This window comes from Sardina pilchardus, chromosome 11 (genome assembly GCF_963854185.1).
Source record: "Sardina pilchardus chromosome 11, fSarPil1.1, whole genome shotgun sequence".
Lineage (NCBI taxonomy): Eukaryota > Metazoa > Chordata > Actinopteri > Clupeiformes > Clupeidae > Sardina > Sardina pilchardus.
In genome coordinates, this window is record NC_085004.1 from 2396720 (window position 1) to 2417931 (window position 21212).

Consider the following 21212-nt stretch of genomic DNA (forward strand, 5'->3'; position numbering starts at 1 on the left):
ATTGTGAAGCTCGATGTTTGTTTAACGTGCATTTAAAGAATTACTGCATAGTCCAATAGACAGTAGGCCTATTCTGTGTGTTGGGATGAAATGCAAAAGACACAAGGCAATCATTTCGTATAGAAAAACGGATCTTTAATAACTTATTACAAAAAAAACAACAAAAAAAACATGCTGTCGTGCGTTTAAAAAAATCTGTTCTTGCCAGGCATCCAGAAATGTAGCCCATGCCATTTGTAGCCTAATTGTCATGGGATTTAGAAAATCATATGGCCAGACGTAAATAGAGAAGTTCTGCTTTCCAGTAAAACTTTAAATAACCCATTTAACTTGACAACTCTCAACCAATGTCCATTTTAAATAGGATAGGCTTTGGACCGCAATGGCTTGTCCCACAGGTGAGCAACTGCTCCATAACCATGATGATAGCCTATTTGTCACCTGAGAATAGAAACACGAACTATGGGGAGTCTCCGTGGTTGTTCCGTGACCTTACACGACCGGCATCATTGTATCTGTCACACTTTCGTTCAAAGCACTCGGCTCTCTTTGTGGTCTGATAGTGTCTCTAACCCTAATGGCAATGTTTCTCGCAGTGATTTTCGGGCTGGGAGAGCCTATCCTCATGCTCTGCTCGCTAATCCTCTTCAGCATGTTCTCCACCCAGCTGGTGCTCTGAAGCTTCCCTTGAGGGGGCGCTATCGAGCTCTTCATGTTCCTCCCAGAGGTGATGAGCTCGCCAAAGCCCTCCTGGTGAGAGAAGGCGTAGGCTGACCGCCTGCTGGCCCTGCGCGCCAGCCGTCGACTCTGCGTTAGTGGATCCTGCTTCTTGCTCACCTGCAGATAGCGGAGCTGAGCAAAAGAAATGTGTATCAACCGCTGGCCTACTTCCATTTCCCAGCCCCATATAATTGCACATAGAATGGAAATACATATTGTACTTAAACATTGCTGCGCTTGTTAACAACTTCCATACCTTACCTTTTCAGTTAGAGTTGGACAACGTTCTCTTTGTACAAATCGAAATGCTACTCCAGGCATTATACACGTGACAGTGGTGAGAATAATGACCAGCCAGGCAGTCCAGCAGCTCAGGCAGTTGCGCGCAGTTCCTGCACAGAGTGGTTGCATTAAAGATGCATTTAACACTGAACTTCACAGTGGACATAAATGACCACAGAGAAGCTTGTTTAGTTATTTATGGCATTCCAGAGTAAGACACTGATGTATGCAATTTAACAATGACATTTAATTATTATCCATTTTAACTATTAATATGTGGCAAGCAGGGTATTGTGCCAACTCCAGGCCTGGCGGATGCGCTAGTTTCAATAGTCTAAAGGCCCCGGTACAGTTCACGCACCCGACTTGTCGTGCGACATGTTGACGTCACGGGGAACGTTGTAACCATGTATACTTGCGCGTGGTAGTCGCGACACAATTTGCAGTATTCTCCTGAACGGAGGCACGGTAGGCCTATCCAGTTAATGGCAGTAGCAACTAGCTTCTTTGCTGATATTTCAGACTTAGCTTGCACAACTGAAGGATTAGCCTACCATCTCGTTTATGAGATGAGCTTGTGTAATCTCCCTAAATGGAAAGATATATATATATATTTTTTAGGTCTAGCAGATATCCTTTGGTTGAAAATAAATCTCTTCCTTACCTTTTGCTGGAATACTTATGTGCCTCGGTCCTAGTCATTTCCCCCTAATATCCTCCTGTTGCAACTCTCACTGGTAACTTCGTTAACTTATCCAACGTAGTTCACGACTGTAAACAAATCAGTCATCCAAACGGCAACTCTCGCTGCAGCCTAGCCAAGTTAACTTCCCACTTTTCAAACTTACTATTATTCAAACTTCATGACTACAGTCGTTTTAAAAATGAATGGGCTTATTTAAGATGTTGGATAGGCTATATGATAATGCCTGAATGTGGTTTATGTGGTTGATGACTGTATAAGGACACTGGCTCCGTGAGCTTGGCTTCAATCTCTTCCTAGTTGTCGTGCGAGGTTGGCGCGCGCGGTTGATATCAAATGTTCGGTGCGCGACAGGTCGGCGCGCGGCTGAAATGTGGCTAGCGACACAGGAAATTACGTCATTTTGACGTCACATTGTCGCGCGACAGGTCGGGCGCGTCGAGTATACTTCTAGCATAATCCTAGCCTAGAAATCTGGTCAGGCTAGTCTAATCCCTCAATCAAGAATGAACTCATATACCAATGTTGCCCATGCTGATGATGGTCTCAATGGGACCAAAAACGCTTTGCACCTTGGTAGCACTTTGCAAAAAGATTCTGAAAAAAATATTCATATGTTTCATTCTTTCCTGACTGAAAGGCTGTCATAAATGAAACTTACCAAAAAAGGGGAAATACTTTGGGAATTCACTTCTGAATGGGACAAACAATATGAGGAAGTACATGGCCACACTCCCCCAGATACACCAATGATTTATTCGTGTCCAGTAATTTGTATCAAGTCCAATCTGTTGAGTTGAACAAGAGTAAGGTGTTTTACTTACTGAATTTATTACAACCTGAACTTGAAGCTTAAATATATAAAAATACTTCATAACTTAATACTTAAAAGTATCCTTTCTGCATCTTAACATTGTTTTGTTATTGTTAGTTCTTCAGACTTCAACAGTGTGATTCTTCACACCCTTACCTGAATGCTCACCACGATGATCAGTGAGGTGGAGATGATGACGGCAAAAGACTGATAGTCGGTAGTGGTGGTGCCGTCCTCCTTCAGAGAGTAGGCGAGGGTGCAGTACGGCATGAAGAACAGCGCGAGAGACGTGCCGATGCCGTTCAGGGAGCACAGCAGGAACTGGCGCTTGTTGAAGAGCTGCCGTTGCTGACCCGGCTCGTAGAGCTTCGGGTTCCCCAGGCTGTTCTGCTCACTCACGTCCTGGCCGAAGATAAATCACCCATGCCACAGATACATAAACATAATATGGAGTTATGAAACCATACACATGAACCACATTAAGGGGTAAACGAGAAATCAGGAGTGTTTACCTGATCAAACAGACCCAATGCTAGAACTGGCAGCGATGTGTATGTGACATTGAAGAGAGTGATGAACCACTGATCATATATGGTCTGTTAAGAGCAAGGGTTGAAAGACAGTGTCATTTCATAATATTAGGCTGTCTGACTAGTCAAGGTTCATTTTGCATCATTCTAACATGGGTACAAGCAGCCCATCTGCATGTGTACTCCACATCACCACACCAAAACTGTTCTCACCTGCGCAGAGAAACCACAGAAGAAGGCGAACCAGACGTGCACCAGGGTGAAGGCAAAGTTCTTGTAGAAGAAGTAGCGCAGGAATTTGCACATGCGGTGGTAGGACCAGCGGCCATGCACCAGTAGGAGGCGCTGTAGGAAGCAGAACTGGGCGAAGGAGTAGTCCGCCACCAGGACCGCCTGCCTGCCCTCCTCCCCACTGATGCCCACGCCGATGTGGGCCGCTGTGGAGAGCAGCATGCAATATAGGCGTAGACAGGAAACAGCAGGCATCCCATTCAGTCATTACATTACACACATTGTACATATTACGCACAGTGCATTCACTGATTTCCAGGCATGTCGGCACATAGAGCATGGGAGAAGAGACTAAGTGAAGGTGATTTGCGCAATTAATGTACAAATAATGGCAGTGGCTCTGGACCACACAAGCAGAGAGAGAGAGAGAGTGATTGAGTTTAGAACTGTCATTAGAATCCTACTTTTGATCATGCTGACATCATTGGCACCATCCCCTATTGCCAAGGTGACGGCCTGCTTGTGTTTCTTCACCAGCTCCACCACCTGAGCCTTCTGTAGGGGGGTAACCCGGCAGCAGATGACTGTTTTGCACAAGCAGGCTGTGTCCAGCAGGAGGTGCTGCAACTCTGCGTCCAGTGCATAAGCCTGTGGAGCACAGCAGAACACGCTGTCAAACAACACTCTTATCTCTCGTCTTGGACTTCAAAACAAAACACTCAAATATCTGTCATCTCTCACCTTAAATTGTCAATATACTATATAAATAAAGATTTGCATTTTTACACAACACAATGTCAGGCTTACCAGGCAAGGGCCACTGATGACAAGTGCATACTCTGCATTCATGGTCTCTTCAAACACACAGTCATTTGTGGGCATGCAATCTTGGTCCAGAGGTTTGGAACTGCGTGTCAGTGATCCGCCAATGTGATCTTTGGCGTTCCTTCAAAAATTAAAGGGGTTTTAAGGTAAATAGGAGAAAGTGGAGCACTAAAACAGAGTGTGTCTCTCTCTCTCTCTCTCTCTCTCTCTCTTTCTCTCTCTCTCTCTCAAATTCAAATTCAAAGGAGCTGTATTAGAATGACTGTTTGGGTACAATGTTGCCACAGCTAGTGTTACAGATAACACAGTAGAATCACAAAAGCACAGAACGCTCTCTCTCTCTCTCTCTCTCTCTCTCTCTCTCTCTCTCTCTCTCTCTCTCTCTCTTTACCTGAGCTGCTTTTGGACCTCCACAGCTGTGGGACCAGAGATGATGAAGACTTCACTCATGTCATCTCTAAGCATGTTACAAGAGTAAGCTACATTCATGGCTGTCTCTGCAATGACACAAGAAGAAAAATATTGCTGAAATTCTCGGAAAATCGAAAAATCTAAATATTCATTTTTATAAAAGCTTACACTGTGAAGTAATTCAGTCATTTCACATGAGCAATTTACACGTAATTATGTCAAGCAGTAAAAGGTCTGTATCTTCCACCCAATACATTGTGGCGGCAAGCGTGACACAAGTTCACCAGTTGTCATTTGAATATGCACATCACGCTTCAGATTTTACGCTTAGACCATTAAAGGTCTCTGACATACAGTATTACCTCAATACACCCTCAGGATCAGCTGTTGAGAATAGTTAGGTAACATCTCATTTCAAGTACAGTACAATATACCCAGTTTGTCTCCAGTAAGAATCCAGATTTTGATGTTTGCCAAGCTCAGAGCAACAAGAGTCTCGGCCACACCTTCCTGCAGTTTGTCCTCTATTGCAGTGGCCCCAAGGAGCTAAAGAGACAATAATAAAAAATATCCATGCTATTTTTTTTTTAAATAATTCAAATAATTAATTCAAAGAATTTGAATCAAAATACCTCCTATACTGATGACACTAGAAAATGTATCCATAGAATCCATTTGAATCCATGGAAATGTATAAAACTAAGAAAGCTAACTTATTGGCACTATATGATTAAAGTGGACATGAATGTTAAGCAAATCAGAAAGTGAGTGTTGAAAATAAAGCCGATGTATGTCTTGCCATGTCTGAATATAATTTACATGTTTCATGAGTGATCATGTTTATTTTTAGAATTAGTGAAAGTAAAGGGAAAATGCATACTATCAGATCCCTTTCAATCTCTTCATATAGCGCATCAACACGTTGTTCCCTGTCCTCGAGGGCAGTGCTAGCAGTGTGAAGCCTCTTTGCCCACTCCTCAAAGGAAGCTCTATCCAGGTCTTTGTAGGCCAGAACAAGGGTTCTCAGACCTTCTCCAGCAAACAGCTGAGGGAACAGTATGTAAACAAACTTATTACAAATCATATAAAGTCTTTATAACAATGACATCATCAGCTAATTGGCTGAAATTATGTTTCATCTGTGTATTTCATGATTCATTATTGGTTTACTATAAGTTTGATATGGAACTGAGCAGGTGGTGATGTCATCTTCCTCGCGCTATAGGAGATTTCACACACTGGCCAATACAAGCCTGTTTACCATCAAAATCAAAAATCACTAACAAACCGCAAATCACAAACAGAACAGTCTTCAAGAACATTTCACTGGGATAATCAAAGATAATCTGGTTCTGGTATCTGGTTATGGAGAAGAATCTATATGTTTGCTGCTCAACTGTAAACAGCAACTAATCTTTTTTCCTGCTGCATGACTGAGACTGAGAGACGCCGGCCTTGCATGCCTTTAATAAAGATCTTCCATAAAGCCTCCTCCAGTCCCTGGTTGACTTGGATTATAAATGTTCCAAGGTGTTTGGCTCTCAAACTCATTAGTCTCCATTCTCTGACACACTATTAATAAATATGTCAGAAGTAATAACCCTGTCAAATATGTCCTAGGCATATGTTGTGACATTTTTAATATACGTTCAGAGTGCCAGCTCTAGACACATTCATTTTCCTTTGGCTGAAGAATCCTGGTTTAAATTAATTCCTCAGGTCAAGAAAAAGAAATATTACATTTGACATCAGAGAAAAGTAGTCTAGCAGTACTGTGATATGTTTGAGTCTGGTGGATGAAATGATAAGTAAATGGCTGGTAACTGTAAGGGGTGGGAATGAACAGTTACCTTTGTTCTAAGAGACAAGATGAGTATTATCAAAAGAAAATTTGGGATAACAACTGAAGCAAAAGAACCAACCAAACCACCACACACACACACACACACACACACACACACACACACACACACACACACACACACACACTAAAACAGGATACGACCTACATTAAGGTGCTCTGATGTGATGCATTTAAGGTCTTCATTTGATGAATTCAGCCTCTCAAACAAAATGGTGTCGGCACCCTTACAGTACAGCTTTATCCCGCCATCTGGGGTCTCCACTACATCAACACAATAAAAACAGGAGACAGAGAAGAAGTATTCTAAACTCATGTGCAGCGTAACTGTTTCCATGAAACAAAACTAAAACAAAGATTTGTCCTTCATAATGTGTTAGCAGCTCCATAATATGTCACTGTGTAAAAAACAACTCAAAACGCATGTGTAGTGTATTAGATGTTCAAGGACATTCCAAATAACTGTAAAACTGTTAGGCATCATACCTATAACACTCATTCTTTTGCGCACATTGTTGAAGTCCAGGATAGCAAGGAGCTGGTATTGCATTGACTCGCCCATTTCAACCACAGTGATGGTCTCCGGGGTTCTGTCATAGAACACGAAGCCAAAGTTCCTGGCGGCTGTGACCAACGCTCCCTCGTCAGGTGACTGAGCTTGATACAGCAGCTCCCCTAGAGAAGAATGATCCACACCGAGCACGTCAGGACACAGGCTAAGAGGTTCATAATAGGCTCTCGTTGTATACATTTGCTACCGCTAATGTACTTCATGAATGTTTACATTATGTGAAGACAGGTTCAGAGGCATAAGTAAAGTCTTCTAACTGAGTAACTTGTTAACTCTGCAACACAATGGTGATGCACTTTTTTTTCACTTCTGTTAAGTGTTAAGTGATAAAAAAAAGGATCCATTATTCAGGATCCAGAATTCCAAGAAGTTCAGCAATTAAGTGAGCCACTGGCTTCTCAGAATCCCAGAGAGAATGTTCCTCAGTATTCTGGCTGCTTCTCACCCTCCACCTTCTGCTCTGGCATGACCGTGTGGCACAGCGCCAGAAGCCTGAAGAACTCCTGGACCGACACGTCGCCATCTTGCACTGCCTTCACCAGCGTAGCGTCATGGAAACGGAAATATGCATCCTTCAGAGGGTTAAAGGAGAAGTCCACGCAAGGAGTGCTCTGCACAGGAAACATATGTAACTGATGCAGCATGCTTCCGGATACACAATACTACTATCGCACAGTGAAATATGTGAACTGAGCAACACCCTAAACAATATGATCACGACAGTTGACTCAGCTGCTTAAAAGTGAGAACTCACCTCCGTGATTTCAACTTTATGTCCATACTCATCATACACCTCACCTTCATTAAAACAGATAGAATTGAATGGCATAAGACCCAGTACACAACATTTATCCCACCACAATAGCCAGCTCTGATATTCTACGTTAGATACCATAGACTGTCCCACTGATGGAGCACTTGTTGAAGGTCATGATGTTCTGCGTGAGGGTGCCGGTCTTGTCGGAGAAGATGTACTCCACCTGGCCCAGCTGCTCGGTGAGGGTGGTGGTGCGGGCCTCGGCGGGCATGTCCTGCCCGCTGTGGTACATCCCCATGTCCCAGCTGATGAAGTAGCTCTGCCACAGGCGGATGAACTCCATACTGCGAGTGGAGACACAGAGGGGACACAACAGCATCAGATCAGTTTAGTTTGGTTAGAGAGTTTTAAGATGGTGGTTTTGCTTACGGTATACAAGCTGGTGCCCCTTTGCATTTCATCCATGTTAGTTTGTACACAGTGGGTTCAATGTTATCATGCACTTAGGTTAGTGACTTTCAGTCTGGGCAACATATAAATTAGCCAGACTAGCTGCTGGGCCAACATATACCTCCACATATATCCACTGTACACTCTTAGAAAGAAAAGGTGCTATATAGAACCAAAAATGGTTATATTGCAAGCTTCATATACAGCACAGCACCCCTAAATGATTCTTAAAGCCTGCGTGGTTCTATACTGCACCCCAAAACACTTTTTTAAAGAGTGCATGCAGCATCAGGGGAAAAAAACACCTCATGCCCCAATGATGATTACACAAAAAATGATGGTAACTGATATTACTACAGTGACCACATACTACTGGATGTGGAAAACAAAGCAGCCATGCACTGTGGGAATAGTACAAGATTTGTGCAAAGATCCCAAACACAAGTCTCAAGTGACCACCCCTGAGATGAGGCCAAAGCAAAGAGCCTACAGCCTAAAACACTGCAGATCAATTAGGAGCTTTTGAAAGAACGTTATCAAAAGCTTTTATGACCTCAGTGGATATGAGCACATTGATTTCCCAGACACAGGGAAAATGCATCCATTAAAAAGCCATTTTATGCCGGCATGTCATATAAATATGTCACTAAATGTTTTATTATTATAGATTGTCATTTTCTAAAGTACAACTTCAACAGTTCTGGGCACTCACTGAGCACTTCTGTATAGTACCTCTGGTACCTAATGACAGTAACTCACTATAGAAAGGTCCATGGAAACACACACACACACACACACACACACACACACAATCACACACCTACACGTAAACATTACAAAAGCCTACCAAGTCACAAACTAACTCTGTTCTAGTAAATGTTTTGTCTGTGTTCGGAATCACAATATTTGATTGTCTTTTCTCTGCTACGTTGTTTGCTTAACACTTTCATATCTGCTCTTAAGGCATAGTTCAAATACCTCGAAATGACAGCCTGTAGAGTGTTTGTTGGGACCAGTTGGGTTATGGTCATTTTATAATCGTATGAATACTCACCTAACATACAGAGAGATGGGCACAACAGTGTTCAGGATTATGATGTAAGACCAGAATGTCAGGAAGCCAGAGAATACTGCACTGTCCGTATTTGGCACCCATTGCAAATAAATCTGGAAGTGCTTTCCAACCTTGTACTCCCAAAAAGAACTTCCGGTAGATAAGGTAATGCCCAAACACAGGAGCAGGCCAAAGATCTGATCACATGAAACACAGTGCAAAGAGTACATTTATAACTTGGTGCATACAAATTCAAGATCCTCCTAAACTAATTACACGCCATGTGCCCCTTCACAGCCCCTCATAAATTGCAGGCACGTTACTTATAGGCAAATCCATTCAAAAAACATGATCACTTTTTGATTTGGCTCCTGACAAGGTAATCAGGACCCAAAAGAGCTTGTAGTTAGAAAGATAAATAAAAGAAAATAGCACATTTAAAATGCTACCTTATCCGATCTAATAGAATATTTGACCTTTGATAGACTTTATTTGTATATCAGTCATTGCAATGGACACACAGTGACAATGTTTATGTGACAGGTCATGATAGACATAATTATGAGAGAAAATTCCCCATGGAAACAAAGCACCCCTGTCAAAGATGAATCTGTTAAGTAGCCTACTTTGAAAAGGAGTTGAAGACATCACAAATGAAATGGCAAACATCAGCATGTTTCATCACTATGAAATCTTACCTTAACAGGGAAGTGTATCCTCTGACCTATCTGCAGCTTGCTTGCCTACCCTCCCCAGTCAGAGTACGTCACAGAAATTGAGAAATATAACCGCATATTCCGTTTTTGTAAAGGTGATTCACACACAATTCTTTTTTAAGAAACTATATTGGGCAACTTCCATAGTAATCCAAAAAGGGGTAGGATGATTGCATTAGTATCACTGGGGTGTGAGGTGCGACTGTGAAACGAAATGTTCCATTTTGGTCCTCAGAGCTCAGTTAGGAGGGAGGACCCCTTAGCAAGATCTTGCTTTTGGCTCCATGGAGATCTGAACCGGCACAGGTTGTGACTTAATGAACTTGTGGGTCCCAAAGCAAGACCAGTTAAGAGCCACTGCCATAGATGGCATTCATAAAATATTACACATTAAGGTTTTTCAAACATGATGTTTTTAAAGAATAGAATAATTTACAAACAATAAATTACTTACCCACAAGACCAGTGTGTTCATCAGTTGGTCAATGCTAGTGCGCTTCAACTTGGTCTTTCCACAGTTTTGCATGAGCTTGGTTTCAAGGCCTGGAAAAGTTAAAATCTCTGCTTCAACATAATGAGTGAGATACATTCATACATGTGAATCCTTGTTTAAGTATGTTTACATGCTGCCTATTTATTTATATATTTAATATATATATAAGACTACCTCAGAATACTCCAGACACAATACTGTGTTGAGAACTCATGAATGTTTGCACTCACTAAGCACTGACACTAGCAGGATGCCATTACTAGTATTGTATTGTATTATTGTATTGTGTTGCACTGTATTAATTCTACCTGCAAATATGACCATGCCAAAGCACCAGTCTGTGTTCCTGAGGATACATCCCCTCAGCAGTAACCTGTGGTTGTCCAAGGAGTATTTGCTGTCCTTCCACGTCAGAGTCCCAGTAAAGCGGTCCAATCTATTATTGGGAGCCTCACAAACAACCTCTCCTGTAAAGAGGAATGGGATTAGCCAGGGTATCCACCAGTTGTAAAGCTTTTTCATTATTCTTCAGTGAGAAACATACCATCAAATTCTGCTAGCTGACTGATGTTTGCATCAAGTTCAGAGGTAGTTGGTAAGGCCTGACGCACTTTCAAATTGGTCTCACTGTAAAAATTAAACAAAATGATACAATCTTAGCAAACTCAAAAACTATTCAAACAATAAATGTACATAATAGCCGTTTTTCTTTCAAGAAAATTATTCATTCTCAATGTCAATTCAGCTCAATGTCAATCTCTATATGCTCTGAATCTATAGGACACAACAGGACTAACAAATAACGAATTGGAATAATAGACAAACACACAAATAAGACAACGTGGCCTAGAACATCTACAGCTATACTATCTTACCCATCCAGCTCTGCTGTCTCTATGTAGCACAGTCCGTTGGGTTCACTTGACGATAGCAGCAGCAGATCGGCCTGTAAAGAACAGCATCAAGATACAACATCCACATTTCGCATCCACAAGACAACCTTAATATAGTAAACATTTTAATCAATAAACATATATACACACACAATATACACACACACACACACACACACACACACACACACACACACACACATATATATATACATATATATATATATATATATATATATATACACACACTGTATATACTATATTATTCAATACTCTGTACCATATTGAAATCTATATATGGGGAACATTACATATACTGTAGCTGAACAAGTGCTGAGTATTTAACACATGAGACTTCAGCGCTGAGCATTTAACACATTCAGCTTAAGTCATTGCCAAGTTTTGCAAACTAACTTCTCGTTTCCTTCTCCCTCCCCACGTCTTAACCCCAACAGCACATCGCTCACAATCATCAAGAGGGCCTGCTTCCTGATTCTAAATCTAGTTCCCTATGTTTACAAGGTGTCCCTTGAAAACAAAAGTACAGTTTTTTCTCTCATGGCAACAACAATGACCATGTTCAAATGCTGCATTACAATGCTGCACATTTTGTTGCATTAGTGCTATGTTATGTAGCTGTTTGATACTGACAGGTCTTCCCAGGTCTTCCCTGTCTCTAAATGAACTTATGTCTTCGCCAACATCAATGTGTGAAGCATTGGTGCTGTGATCTAAGTGTCATATCAATATATTACAGTGATCAAATATGGATAGTGAACTAGGATTCACATAAGGATGTGTAGCCAATTACTTACAGCCACAAACTGGTTGTTCTCAAGCTTTATGATGTCCCCAACATGAACATTCATCCATTTCTCCCACTGTAGTCTGCAGACAAAACAAAAGCACTCATTTCACCTTACCAATATGGCGACTTCCACTTAGAACCACTGACAGGTTGCACTTTGCACTTACTTGCCCTCAATGAGCACCTGAGATTGCCGGTTATTCACCTGTCGATCACTTCTGTGGCGGAACTAGAGCAAAGAAGAATCAAAGAATCATTCAACTTGTAAATCTATTAAAACAAAACAATATTTAAGAACATATAGCAATTATAACCTTAATCCAAACTCAGCAGCAACATATATGAAGTCCTACAATGTCTTGTAGGTGCAGACACATTGTGGTATAGGGAAACAATTATAAACATGTATATGCTTATACTGTAAGTGTGAAGCATATTGTGAATCCAAAGGGGAAAAATCTCCTCTCATCTCTTCGTCTCATCTCCACCTACATAATCATCTGTGGCATCTTTTACAGCTGTGACCAAGAGCACGAGGGCCAGAGGCACACAGGTAGTGAACCAAGACAGGGAGGAGATCTGAGGAATCAGCTAGAAACAAGCAGAGGAACTGGGGTCACATTCAACTGCCACAGTCATAACAAGACACAAGCGCTCTAAAGTCACACAACCCACCTGAAGGATGAGCAAACATAAGAAGTATGCGTTGGCCACACGCTGAAACTGCTCATAAAGATTTATGGGCAAGAAAGTGAAAATGTTGTATTTGGATGTTTTGATGTGATTATCCTATAATGAAAGGAAACATGGATAACAACGTGCACATTAATAGGGAGGGTTCAAATGTGTTTCAGATACATGCATCACACACAGTAACAAACATGAACAGGCCAATACATTTTGAAATAATATGTATTATAAAACAGAGTGACTTTAATTACAACCAGATGTTTTTATTCCTGATTAACACTGTCACCCAAAACACTCTAAATACATAATAGAGAGAGAGAGGTATGCAGTGAACTGAACATTTAGTGGTTAGTATGAAATGAAAAGCAATAGAATAAGGCTTTTTTCACATTTCATTACAACACCATTCAAAACGTATGCACTATACTTCTTGTCACTATACTAGAATCTGTATAAAACTCCCCCCACCACTGAAAAGGCTTTTATTACTTAGGTTGTGTCTTTGGCACTTAGCCATGTGCTATTCATGGATAAGAATGAAGCAATTCCCCTGTCAGATCATATATCCCCCCGTTTTCAGGAATGTATCTGAGGCAACAATTCCCTAACATCTCTCTGACCTTCACAGCTCGTTTTGTCTGTCTGCTCATCTATACAGCTGTGTTCTGTTAGTGCAGGTTACTGGTACAAATAAAAAGCAGGAAGAAACTACTGTGTCACCATGTGATTGAACTTGTATAGGCAGAGTTGCATACTCACAGCATACATAAATTTTCCGTTATACTCCCGATCATGTGCACGAACACGTCGCTCTTCCTCTGCAGACAATGTGACTTCATTACTACAGAAATTCAATCTTACTATACAGTACATGAAAATGAGCACGGCCTTCTCTTGACCAATACCTGGGTCATGGGAGGTCCTGCAGGATGTCCATTTTGTCCTACGGTGCCAAAATCTCCATGGTCCCTTCTCCGTATGGGTCATGCCTCTTCAGGTAATCTATACCACATGGAAACAGGCTACAGCATTAAAACTGAATCAAATATCTACAGCTTAACTGTTCTTTTAAAATGCCTTCTCAGCTTAGTCATTCCAAAGTGGCAGTCCAAAGATGAGGTCTGAATTAAACATCTTTATCAACCATTTTTTAAGATGTGCTATATCAGAAAATATGCCAGAAGGAAAGAAACGTACATGTAAAGTTGCCTCTACTTCTTCAGTTAGCCATAAATGTAGAAAATATTAACCACTGTTAGCTAATCACCTAATGTTGAGTTAATTAACAGGAGGAGTAGTTAAGATCTTCATCCTACAACTTATAAATCCATCTTACCTTCTGTCACAGATATGGATAGACAAACGTGTTGACGCAGCTCTTGACCACAGAGCATGCATCTACTGTGAAAACCACAAGGAGAGGGCATCAGCCAGTTTTGCACTTTTTTCAACACATTTTGGTAACCAAAACCTAAGAAACTGATTCACATGCAAGCTATGAAAGCCTGGTCATCCAATTAGTGAGGTATTATTGATTTCATTAACTGATTAAAATACTGTCTTAAAACAAATTCTTCTTTTTGAGCTTTAAAGTCAAGTCTAAGTTGTGGTCTTCACCACCAACTTTGTTTGGGTTTCCTGACGTGCAAGTAGGCTAAGCCCACCACCCTTTTCAAACCACCACCCGTCTCTTTTGTAGAGGTTTGCTAGTCTCTTGACATCCTTGAAAGTTGTATCAGGGCTACGTCTAGTCCTGTCATGAAATATAGTGAGATACTGTGGTCTGGGGAGCATTAAGCATAATATCATTCTTGAGCACAACCTGTGTGCAGAACACAATGTATACCATTCAAGCTTGTTTCATCATCATTATAACGGCTGCTAGGGCATGTGAAATACCAAGAAGGCACAGATCAGAGTGTTATGCCATAAATTATACAAAGCAATGTAGGCTAATGGAAATGGTCAAACATGCACACACAGACAGAGAGAGAGAAATACAGAGAAGGCATTTCTAATGGGCACATCAGCTGAAAGGTGTGAAATTAGGAGAATGTCAGGTCATGCTTAACCTACATCCTGGCAGTAGGCTATTGACCCCTTGGGTTATAAGCTACACGGTGGTGCTTGTAGCCCAATTAGTTTAAAAATGCCATTGTGATCGCTCAAAAACATTGATCAGATTAATTAATTGTCTCACTTCACAATGTAAACAAATGGCAACAGTTATTGTGCTTTTGTAAACCGCAAAAGTAAAGTTTAGGGACAGAAAAATGGACATCAGACGGATCATTAAATACGCTTTCTAAAAAGGCTGTTCTGTGTTTTCATTTTTAACTAGCTACAACAACAGAAAGAAATTTGGAGACAAAAAAAACAGCATAATCAACAATTAAGAAAATGTTTCACAAACCATTGGAGATGTAGGATCTACAGGACCTATAATACAAAAGATGTTGAATGACTTAATCCATGCATCGAGAAATATCAGTAGCCGTGAAGATTGATCTTCCTTGGGTGTTTCTTGGCGGCTGTCAATGGGTTATCATTGCTTCCGTTGTTTTGAAGTCAAAGGATACCTGACTACTCGATAAATAAGCTATTGAATATCCGTACAATTTCTGAAAACACCATTTTACGTACCATAACTTCTAGGATTTGAAAGTGCATTACAGACGCTGCCTGGGTGTAATTTAGTCAAGACTCCACGATGCAATTTCCTCTACACGCGCTGTTGCAATAGAGGGCTTCTTCCGCAGCGATGAGTGCATCATCCATTTGGTAGATTTTACCTTAACGTTACTTGGCCTTTCAACTAATGCTACTCATACATCAGCCGACTTTGACAAGCTTTTGGAAAGAGTCTTGAGAGATTGGAGTCTTTTAACTATTGTCCTCCATTCAAGCTTCACTCAAAAGACTATCTTTCAAGAATCTTTCCCAAATATTGGGAAGTCTTCTGGTGGATGGCTTATTAATACCTAGGCTATAACTACCTACACTTTTAAACCCCATCACTCTCAAGATTTCTTCAGTCTCACAATGAGCCAGAGGAATTAGTGTGTAGACTAGGTTTGCATGTTTTTAAAAGCTAGGCTGTAGGTTCAATGTGAATTTAAAACAATGAAGGTGAACACAGCAGAGCTGTGCTTGTAAATAATACCTTGGCTAGAATAGCTAGGCCTACCCATTTGTAGACCTAGACTGTATTTCAGAATATTACTTTAATTGCCATAATATGTAGTATAGATTTTTTTTAAAAAAATGAAAGAAATAAAAGCATCGTCCTAATGATTAGTCTTATGAATTCCCCATGTAAAGCAGCATAAGCAACGCAGCATTAAGCAAAGTTTTCCCTGTATTGTTCTCAAGTAGGCTAAAACTCCTCGAGTAGGCTGTTCCCTATTTGTCCACACGATGGCGCCCAAGGACTTTCACCGTAAAGAAAACACTGAACCAGCCATTAATGTCTGAACCTTAATACGTTGGACGACCATGAATCCTAAACAATGCGCCAAAATGTTCCCTTTTGAGATTACAAAATATACCTTGTGTACAATGCATGCAGCTTATAACAATATTAATTGCTCTTTTTTCATCTTCACTCATGATTCAGCAAGTTAATACATGTGTTTGTTCTCTTCATTTAAACGCAGAGAAGGGTTTCATTTGACCAACGCGTTTGCTTGATAGCGCTACGCTTACTGCCTTTGGATCAGACACATGTGGCGGTGCAGTTGTGTTTACGATAGCCTATCAACGTTACTACTTACAGAATGGTACTTGGAAAAACTATATTTGCAACAGGACATGATAACTTCATGAGTGTATAGTCAGCGCAATTAGGTAAAAGGTCACTATTCCTAAACACCGAGTAAACCTTTCGGTTCGGGCATGGAGTTGTCTCGGTGTAAATATTTCTGTAACTTTGGCTAGTTGTCATCTGTTTGATAGGACATTGCGAATATAAGTAATGACATACGTCTATATGACCAGTTAAAGCTTATGCTGTTTTTTCCCAGATTGCATTTTTACATGTGTATCCCTCTGGCCTCCTACATAGCGAAGCAAAAATGATGGCTACGAAGGGTATGGAATTGCAGTTGATACCCTGTGACACGCAAGACATAAACACCCAAAGATGCCGAATCGGTCCAAGCCTAATGTCCAGCCTCAGACTTAATATTGGTTCACCTGTCCTTATATCTACACCCGGAGGTGCATGCATATGCACGGCTTGGCCAAGAACTGACCTGGCAGAGGGATATTTTCAGTTTGATACTAAATGTGTTACACCTAATTTCAGACCAATACACAGTCCCTATTCTTTTAACTGTGAAGATATTAGGCCTCTGAGTTGTCAGAAACTGAAACGTATCAAACTAAATGTAGTTGTGAAAAGCAGTGAGTTTAAAAGAAGAGTTCCCCCTCATTTAATTCATGACATTGTGAAGGAAATTCTCGGTGGTGTTTATGTGCATGAGAAGCACATAATTTCTGTCAATTCCTTTGAGACTGAATTGACCTGCATTCACATTGAAAACGTAAACTCCGGCTCCACTAAGGCAGGTCTTGTCACAGAGAGGACCTGTTTGGAGATAGCAGCTGTCATCACTCTTGCAGAGCATCACAGAAGAATTGCCCAGGAATCTCCAAGGGTATCAATGGGTGGAATGGAGGATGTCTATGCCTCGCTGAAAGAGCTCATTCATTTGCCTCTCTTTTATCCCAACACCCTAAGAAAGCTGGGTGTTTCGTGCCCAAGAGGAGTGCTGCTAGTTGGACCACCAGGTGTAGGAAAGACCATGCTAGTGAGAAGTGTGGCGAAGGAGGTGGGTGCCTCTCTGATAACAATCAACGGGCCTGTGGTCCTTGGATCCAGGCCTGGGGAGAGCGAGGAGAACCTGAGGGCCATGTTCCAACAGGCTCGGGAAGCGGCTGAAGACGGACCCTGTGTCCTGTTCATCGACGAGATAGACTCCCTGTGTCCGAAGAGAGCAGGCTCCTCGAGTGCGCCAGAGAACAGAGTGGTGGCCCAGCTCCTGACATTGATGGACGGCATGGCCAGCAGAGACCACTTTGTGACCATCGGAGCAACAAATCAGCCGGACACGCTGGATCCTGCCCTTAGGAGGCCTGGACGATTCGACAGAGAGGTAGAAATAGAAATCATTGAATGACAGTGGTATATGTGAAATTATGACTTAGTGACCATTATGACTTACTTGGTGACAAACATTTACCTTTCCTCGTGTTCTTTGCAGGTCATCATTGGTGTTCCAACCCTTACACAAAGAAAAGCAATCCTGGAGTATCTGAGTGAAAAGATGCCCATCTCTTGCAGTGTTGATCTGATCGCTCTGGCCGAAGTGACCACTGGGTACGTGGGGGCTGACCTGAGTGCTCTCTGCAGAGAGGCAGCTCTTCAGGCCATCCTCCGCTCGCCTGAGGTACGAGAACCCAACTGTTTTACAGAAGGATATTGATATCACATGCTGAAACTTATTGGATATTAATTGTTTGAGTCATTATGTGTTTTTATGCTACGTTCTAAGGACACAGAGGTGAAAGCCATCGAAATGCAGCACTTCCATGACGCTCTGAAGACAATACAGCCTTCTTGTTTAAGAAGCAGTATTGGGCTGACCGATTACAAACCAATCACCTGGGAACAGATAGGAGGGCTTGATGATGTCAAACTCAAGTTAAAACAGGTGCTCAGTCTTCATTTGTTTGATTTAGCATTCATAAAATGTATTATTTTTTATTCTTCTTGATGTTTAGAATTAAGCATGAATCAGAAAAGTTTGTTATATTAAATTCCAGAATTTCAAGTTGAATCATCGTGAGTATGTGGTTTTGTCATTGTGCCAGTGTCATTTACAGTATGCACATTTTCTGTTTTCTTTAGAGTATTGAATGGCCCATGAAATACCCAGAGTCATTCATTAGACTGGGCCTGTCACGCCCCAAAGGGATACTTCTCTATGGCCCACCAGGATGTGCCAAGACCACGCTGGTCAAAGCTGCCGCCTCCTCCTCGCACTGTGCCTTTCTGTCTGTCAACGGGGCAGACCTCTACTCGCCCTTTGTAGGAGACTCGGAGAAGGCCTTGGCTCAGGTTTGTCTTATTCGCTTACAGCTCAGCCGTATTTCCGCCAGATGTATGAAATGCATGTATGTATTTTCTATATTCAGATTTAACATTTGGAGTAATTACTTGAGTCTCATATTAAAACCCCCCTTGGCAGGATTAGCTACAGTATATTTCCCCCTCTGCTGGAGAAAGTGTGATTAACTGTGGAAAAAAGTAATGATAAAGCACACAAGCTAGCAAAACGGTTAGCATGAGTTCAGCAAAACAATGTGGATGTTACAAGGAAAGAAACACGATTGGAAACGAGTTTCCTGTTTCTCACTTCTCTTACCGGGACGGTAAGTCCCAATGTTGCAAGGTTGGTTTTCGGCCTTGGGACGCTAGGGGAAGCGGGGAAAGTCACCAGTTTCACTGGAACGGATCATTTAATCATCCAAATGATTTCTAAAAGGGTTTATTAAGTTGAAATAGTTGAAATAGTTGCCAAGTTCCCCTTTAAGATACAGTGTCTGTAACAAGCATTCACCATTGCTTCTATGCTAATCCTTAGTGGAAAAAAATACAGATGTCTCAATGAACACAATGACATCAATAACTGGTTAGGTGCTGGGTATGTTTGATTTCCCTTCCTGGTAGCACCCTCTTCTACATTCCACTGTGGGGAGAAGTTCACCTTGTCTAAATATCAATTATATTTCCTTATTAGCAGCCTACTTGAGATTGAAGATGTTCAGCCACATCAAGTTTGTCATTATGGAAATTCAAATGAACTTGTGATTTTCTTGTTCAGTTCTACTCTGGACTTGAATTAGAAATCAGCTCAGTATTAAGCTTTTGTTCTTCACAGCTGTTCCGTCAGGCAAGAGCCTGTGCTCCCTCCATTGTGTTCCTGGATGAGGTGGACACCCTGCTGGGCTCCAGAGGGGACGCTCGAGCTCCCCACAGCGTCCAGGCCCAGGTGCTGTCAGTGCTGCTGACCGAGCTGGACGGCGTCGGCCTAAAGACGGCGGAGAGGAGAGGCGCCCAGAGGATGATGCTCTGCGAGTCCCAGGAGCATCCAGAGTCCCAGCAGGACCATCAGGTCAGTGTAGTTTTTCATGGAAAACATAAAGAGGCCTTTCAGAGGAGGACATGAAGTCTGAGTGTAATTTTGAGATTGGTCGTCAAACACAGCCTCTAAGCATGTCTAACGGTTGCCTTTATTGCATCCTTTGCGTCTTTTAGATGGAGTACCATGAGGTATGCAACAAGGATGTGATGATTGTTGCTGCTACAAATCGCCCTGATGCTTTGGACAGTGCCCTGATGCGCCCTGGCCGGCTTGATAGGATCATTTATGTACCACCCCCTGACTATGAGGTAAACAAATGGTTATGGAAGTCTTGTAGAAAGTTCAGACAGTTTATAGTTACAGCATACAAGAGAAAACTAATTTGTATGGGAATTGTCCTACTGCTAGGCTCGACTGGCCATACTGAGGCTTTGCACAGAAAAGATGCCCCTGGATTCAGACGTGTCCTTGGAGGAGCTGGCGACTCAAACATCCCTCTTTTCTGGCGCTGATCTAGAGAATCTGTGCAAAGAGGTAAAGAGAATATCAAGATTAGTTTGAAATTGACACTGTAGGGGAGCGCTGTGATGCAGCAGGTTACAGCGCTCATACCACATACGGGTCCGAGTGCCCACGGGGACCCAGGTTTGAGTCCGGCCTGCGGTCATTTCCCAGTCCCACCCCATCTCTCTCTCCCACTTACTTCCTGTCTCACCCTTCCTGTCTCACCCTTCACTGTGAAGGCAAAAAGAGCCCCAAAAAATATACTTAAAAAAAAAATTTGACACTGTACTGATGTTTGAAAGGAGAACTGCACTGTTTGATATATAATCATTTTCCTGTGCTAATTTGATTCCTTTATTTTTTCTTTTATCAGGCAGCTCTTTTGACTCTTCATGAGCAGACTATGGACGCTTCCAGAATCCAGCAAAAATACTTTGTTAAAGCCTTACAAAATGTAAAGCCCTCCCTCAGTCCTCTCCAAATAGAAAGTTATCATCACCTTTTTACATGACCGGTGTTCCTATGACTGATATATTCAAGTGAAAAACATATTTAATAAAAATGAAGTGTGTGTAAATATTTTATGGTCATTATAATAAATGTGTATATTGTGTACCTTTACTGGATCTGATGATTTATTCAGTGAATGTTTAATTGTGGTCCTATCTTCTCGCTATTTAATTTCCGTTTATAGGTAAGGCATTGCTGGTTTGCAAGGACTTTTCGTTCTTGCTCAGCAACACAGCAAATT

The 21212-nt window shown here is 41.6% G+C and overlaps 2 protein-coding genes across 5 annotated transcripts; one reads left to right on the forward strand and one right to left on the reverse strand.

Moving 5' to 3' along the window:
- Positions 1-113: 113 nt before the first annotated feature.
- LOC134095631 (probable phospholipid-transporting ATPase IM) lies at positions 114-15518 on the reverse strand. Of its 3 annotated transcripts, XM_062549267.1 has the most exons (30): positions 15453-15518; positions 15223-15248; positions 14146-14210; positions 13715-13811; positions 13569-13627; positions 12795-12908; positions 12612-12710; positions 12287-12348; positions 12127-12199; positions 11294-11364; positions 10963-11045; positions 10727-10885; positions 10380-10486; positions 9210-9406; positions 7841-8049; positions 7703-7746; positions 7394-7559; positions 6864-7052; positions 6526-6641; positions 5397-5561; positions 4951-5062; positions 4497-4602; positions 4088-4226; positions 3745-3928; positions 3263-3486; positions 3032-3115; positions 2676-2921; positions 2367-2493; positions 982-1112; positions 114-852 (listed from the first exon to the last, which is right to left on the reverse strand). In XM_062549267.1, the coding sequence occupies exons 4-30, from the start codon at positions 13794-13796 to the stop codon at positions 493-495; spliced, it is 3708 nt and encodes a 1235-aa protein (XP_062405251.1). In that variant the 5' UTR covers positions 13797-13811; positions 14146-14210; positions 15223-15248; positions 15453-15518; the 3' UTR covers positions 114-492. The 3 variants fall into 3 exon arrangements, with proteins under 3 accessions (XP_062405251.1, XP_062405250.1, XP_062405252.1); XM_062549266.1 differs by having other exon boundaries at positions 15223-15505; XM_062549268.1 differs by having other exon boundaries at positions 10380-10468; positions 15223-15485.
- A 1005-nt stretch (positions 15519-16523) lies between these two features.
- On the forward strand, positions 16524-21074 carry afg2b (AFG2 AAA ATPase homolog B). Of its 2 annotated transcripts, none has more exons than XM_062549804.1 (9): positions 16524-16655; positions 16832-17965; positions 18074-18259; positions 18365-18523; positions 18721-18930; positions 19754-19987; positions 20131-20265; positions 20366-20491; positions 20835-21074. In XM_062549804.1, exons 2-9 carry the CDS (start codon positions 16883-16885, stop codon positions 20970-20972), a joined length of 2271 nt encoding a protein of 756 aa, XP_062405788.1. In that variant the 5' UTR covers positions 16524-16655; positions 16832-16882; the 3' UTR covers positions 20973-21074. The 2 variants fall into 2 exon arrangements, with proteins under 2 accessions (XP_062405788.1, XP_062405789.1); XM_062549805.1 differs by having other exon boundaries at positions 16873-17965.
- Positions 21075-21212: the final 138 nt, after the last annotated feature.

Excerpts from the sequence above, each read along its gene's own strand:
- LOC134095631 (XM_062549267.1), bottom strand. The coding sequence starts at position 13,796 with ATGACCCATACGGAGAAGGGACCATGGAGATTTTGGCACCGTAGGACA. Across the intron at positions 9,407-10,379 it reads TGAACACACTGGTCTTGTGG|ATCTTTGGCCTGCTCCTGTG; the intron begins GTAAGTAATTTA and ends TCATGTGATCAG. Across the intron at positions 4,603-4,950 it reads TCTTACTGGAGACAAACTGG|AGACAGCCATGAATGTAGCT; the intron begins GTATATTGTACT and ends GTGTCATTGCAG.
- afg2b (XM_062549804.1), top strand. The coding sequence starts at position 16,883 with ATGATGGCTACGAAGGGTATGGAATTGCAGTTGATACCCTGTGACACG. Across the intron at positions 17,966-18,073 it reads CTGGACGATTCGACAGAGAG|GTCATCATTGGTGTTCCAAC; the intron begins GTAGAAATAGAA and ends TGTTCTTTGCAG. Across the intron at positions 18,260-18,364 it reads CCATCCTCCGCTCGCCTGAG|GACACAGAGGTGAAAGCCAT; the intron begins GTACGAGAACCC and ends CTACGTTCTAAG.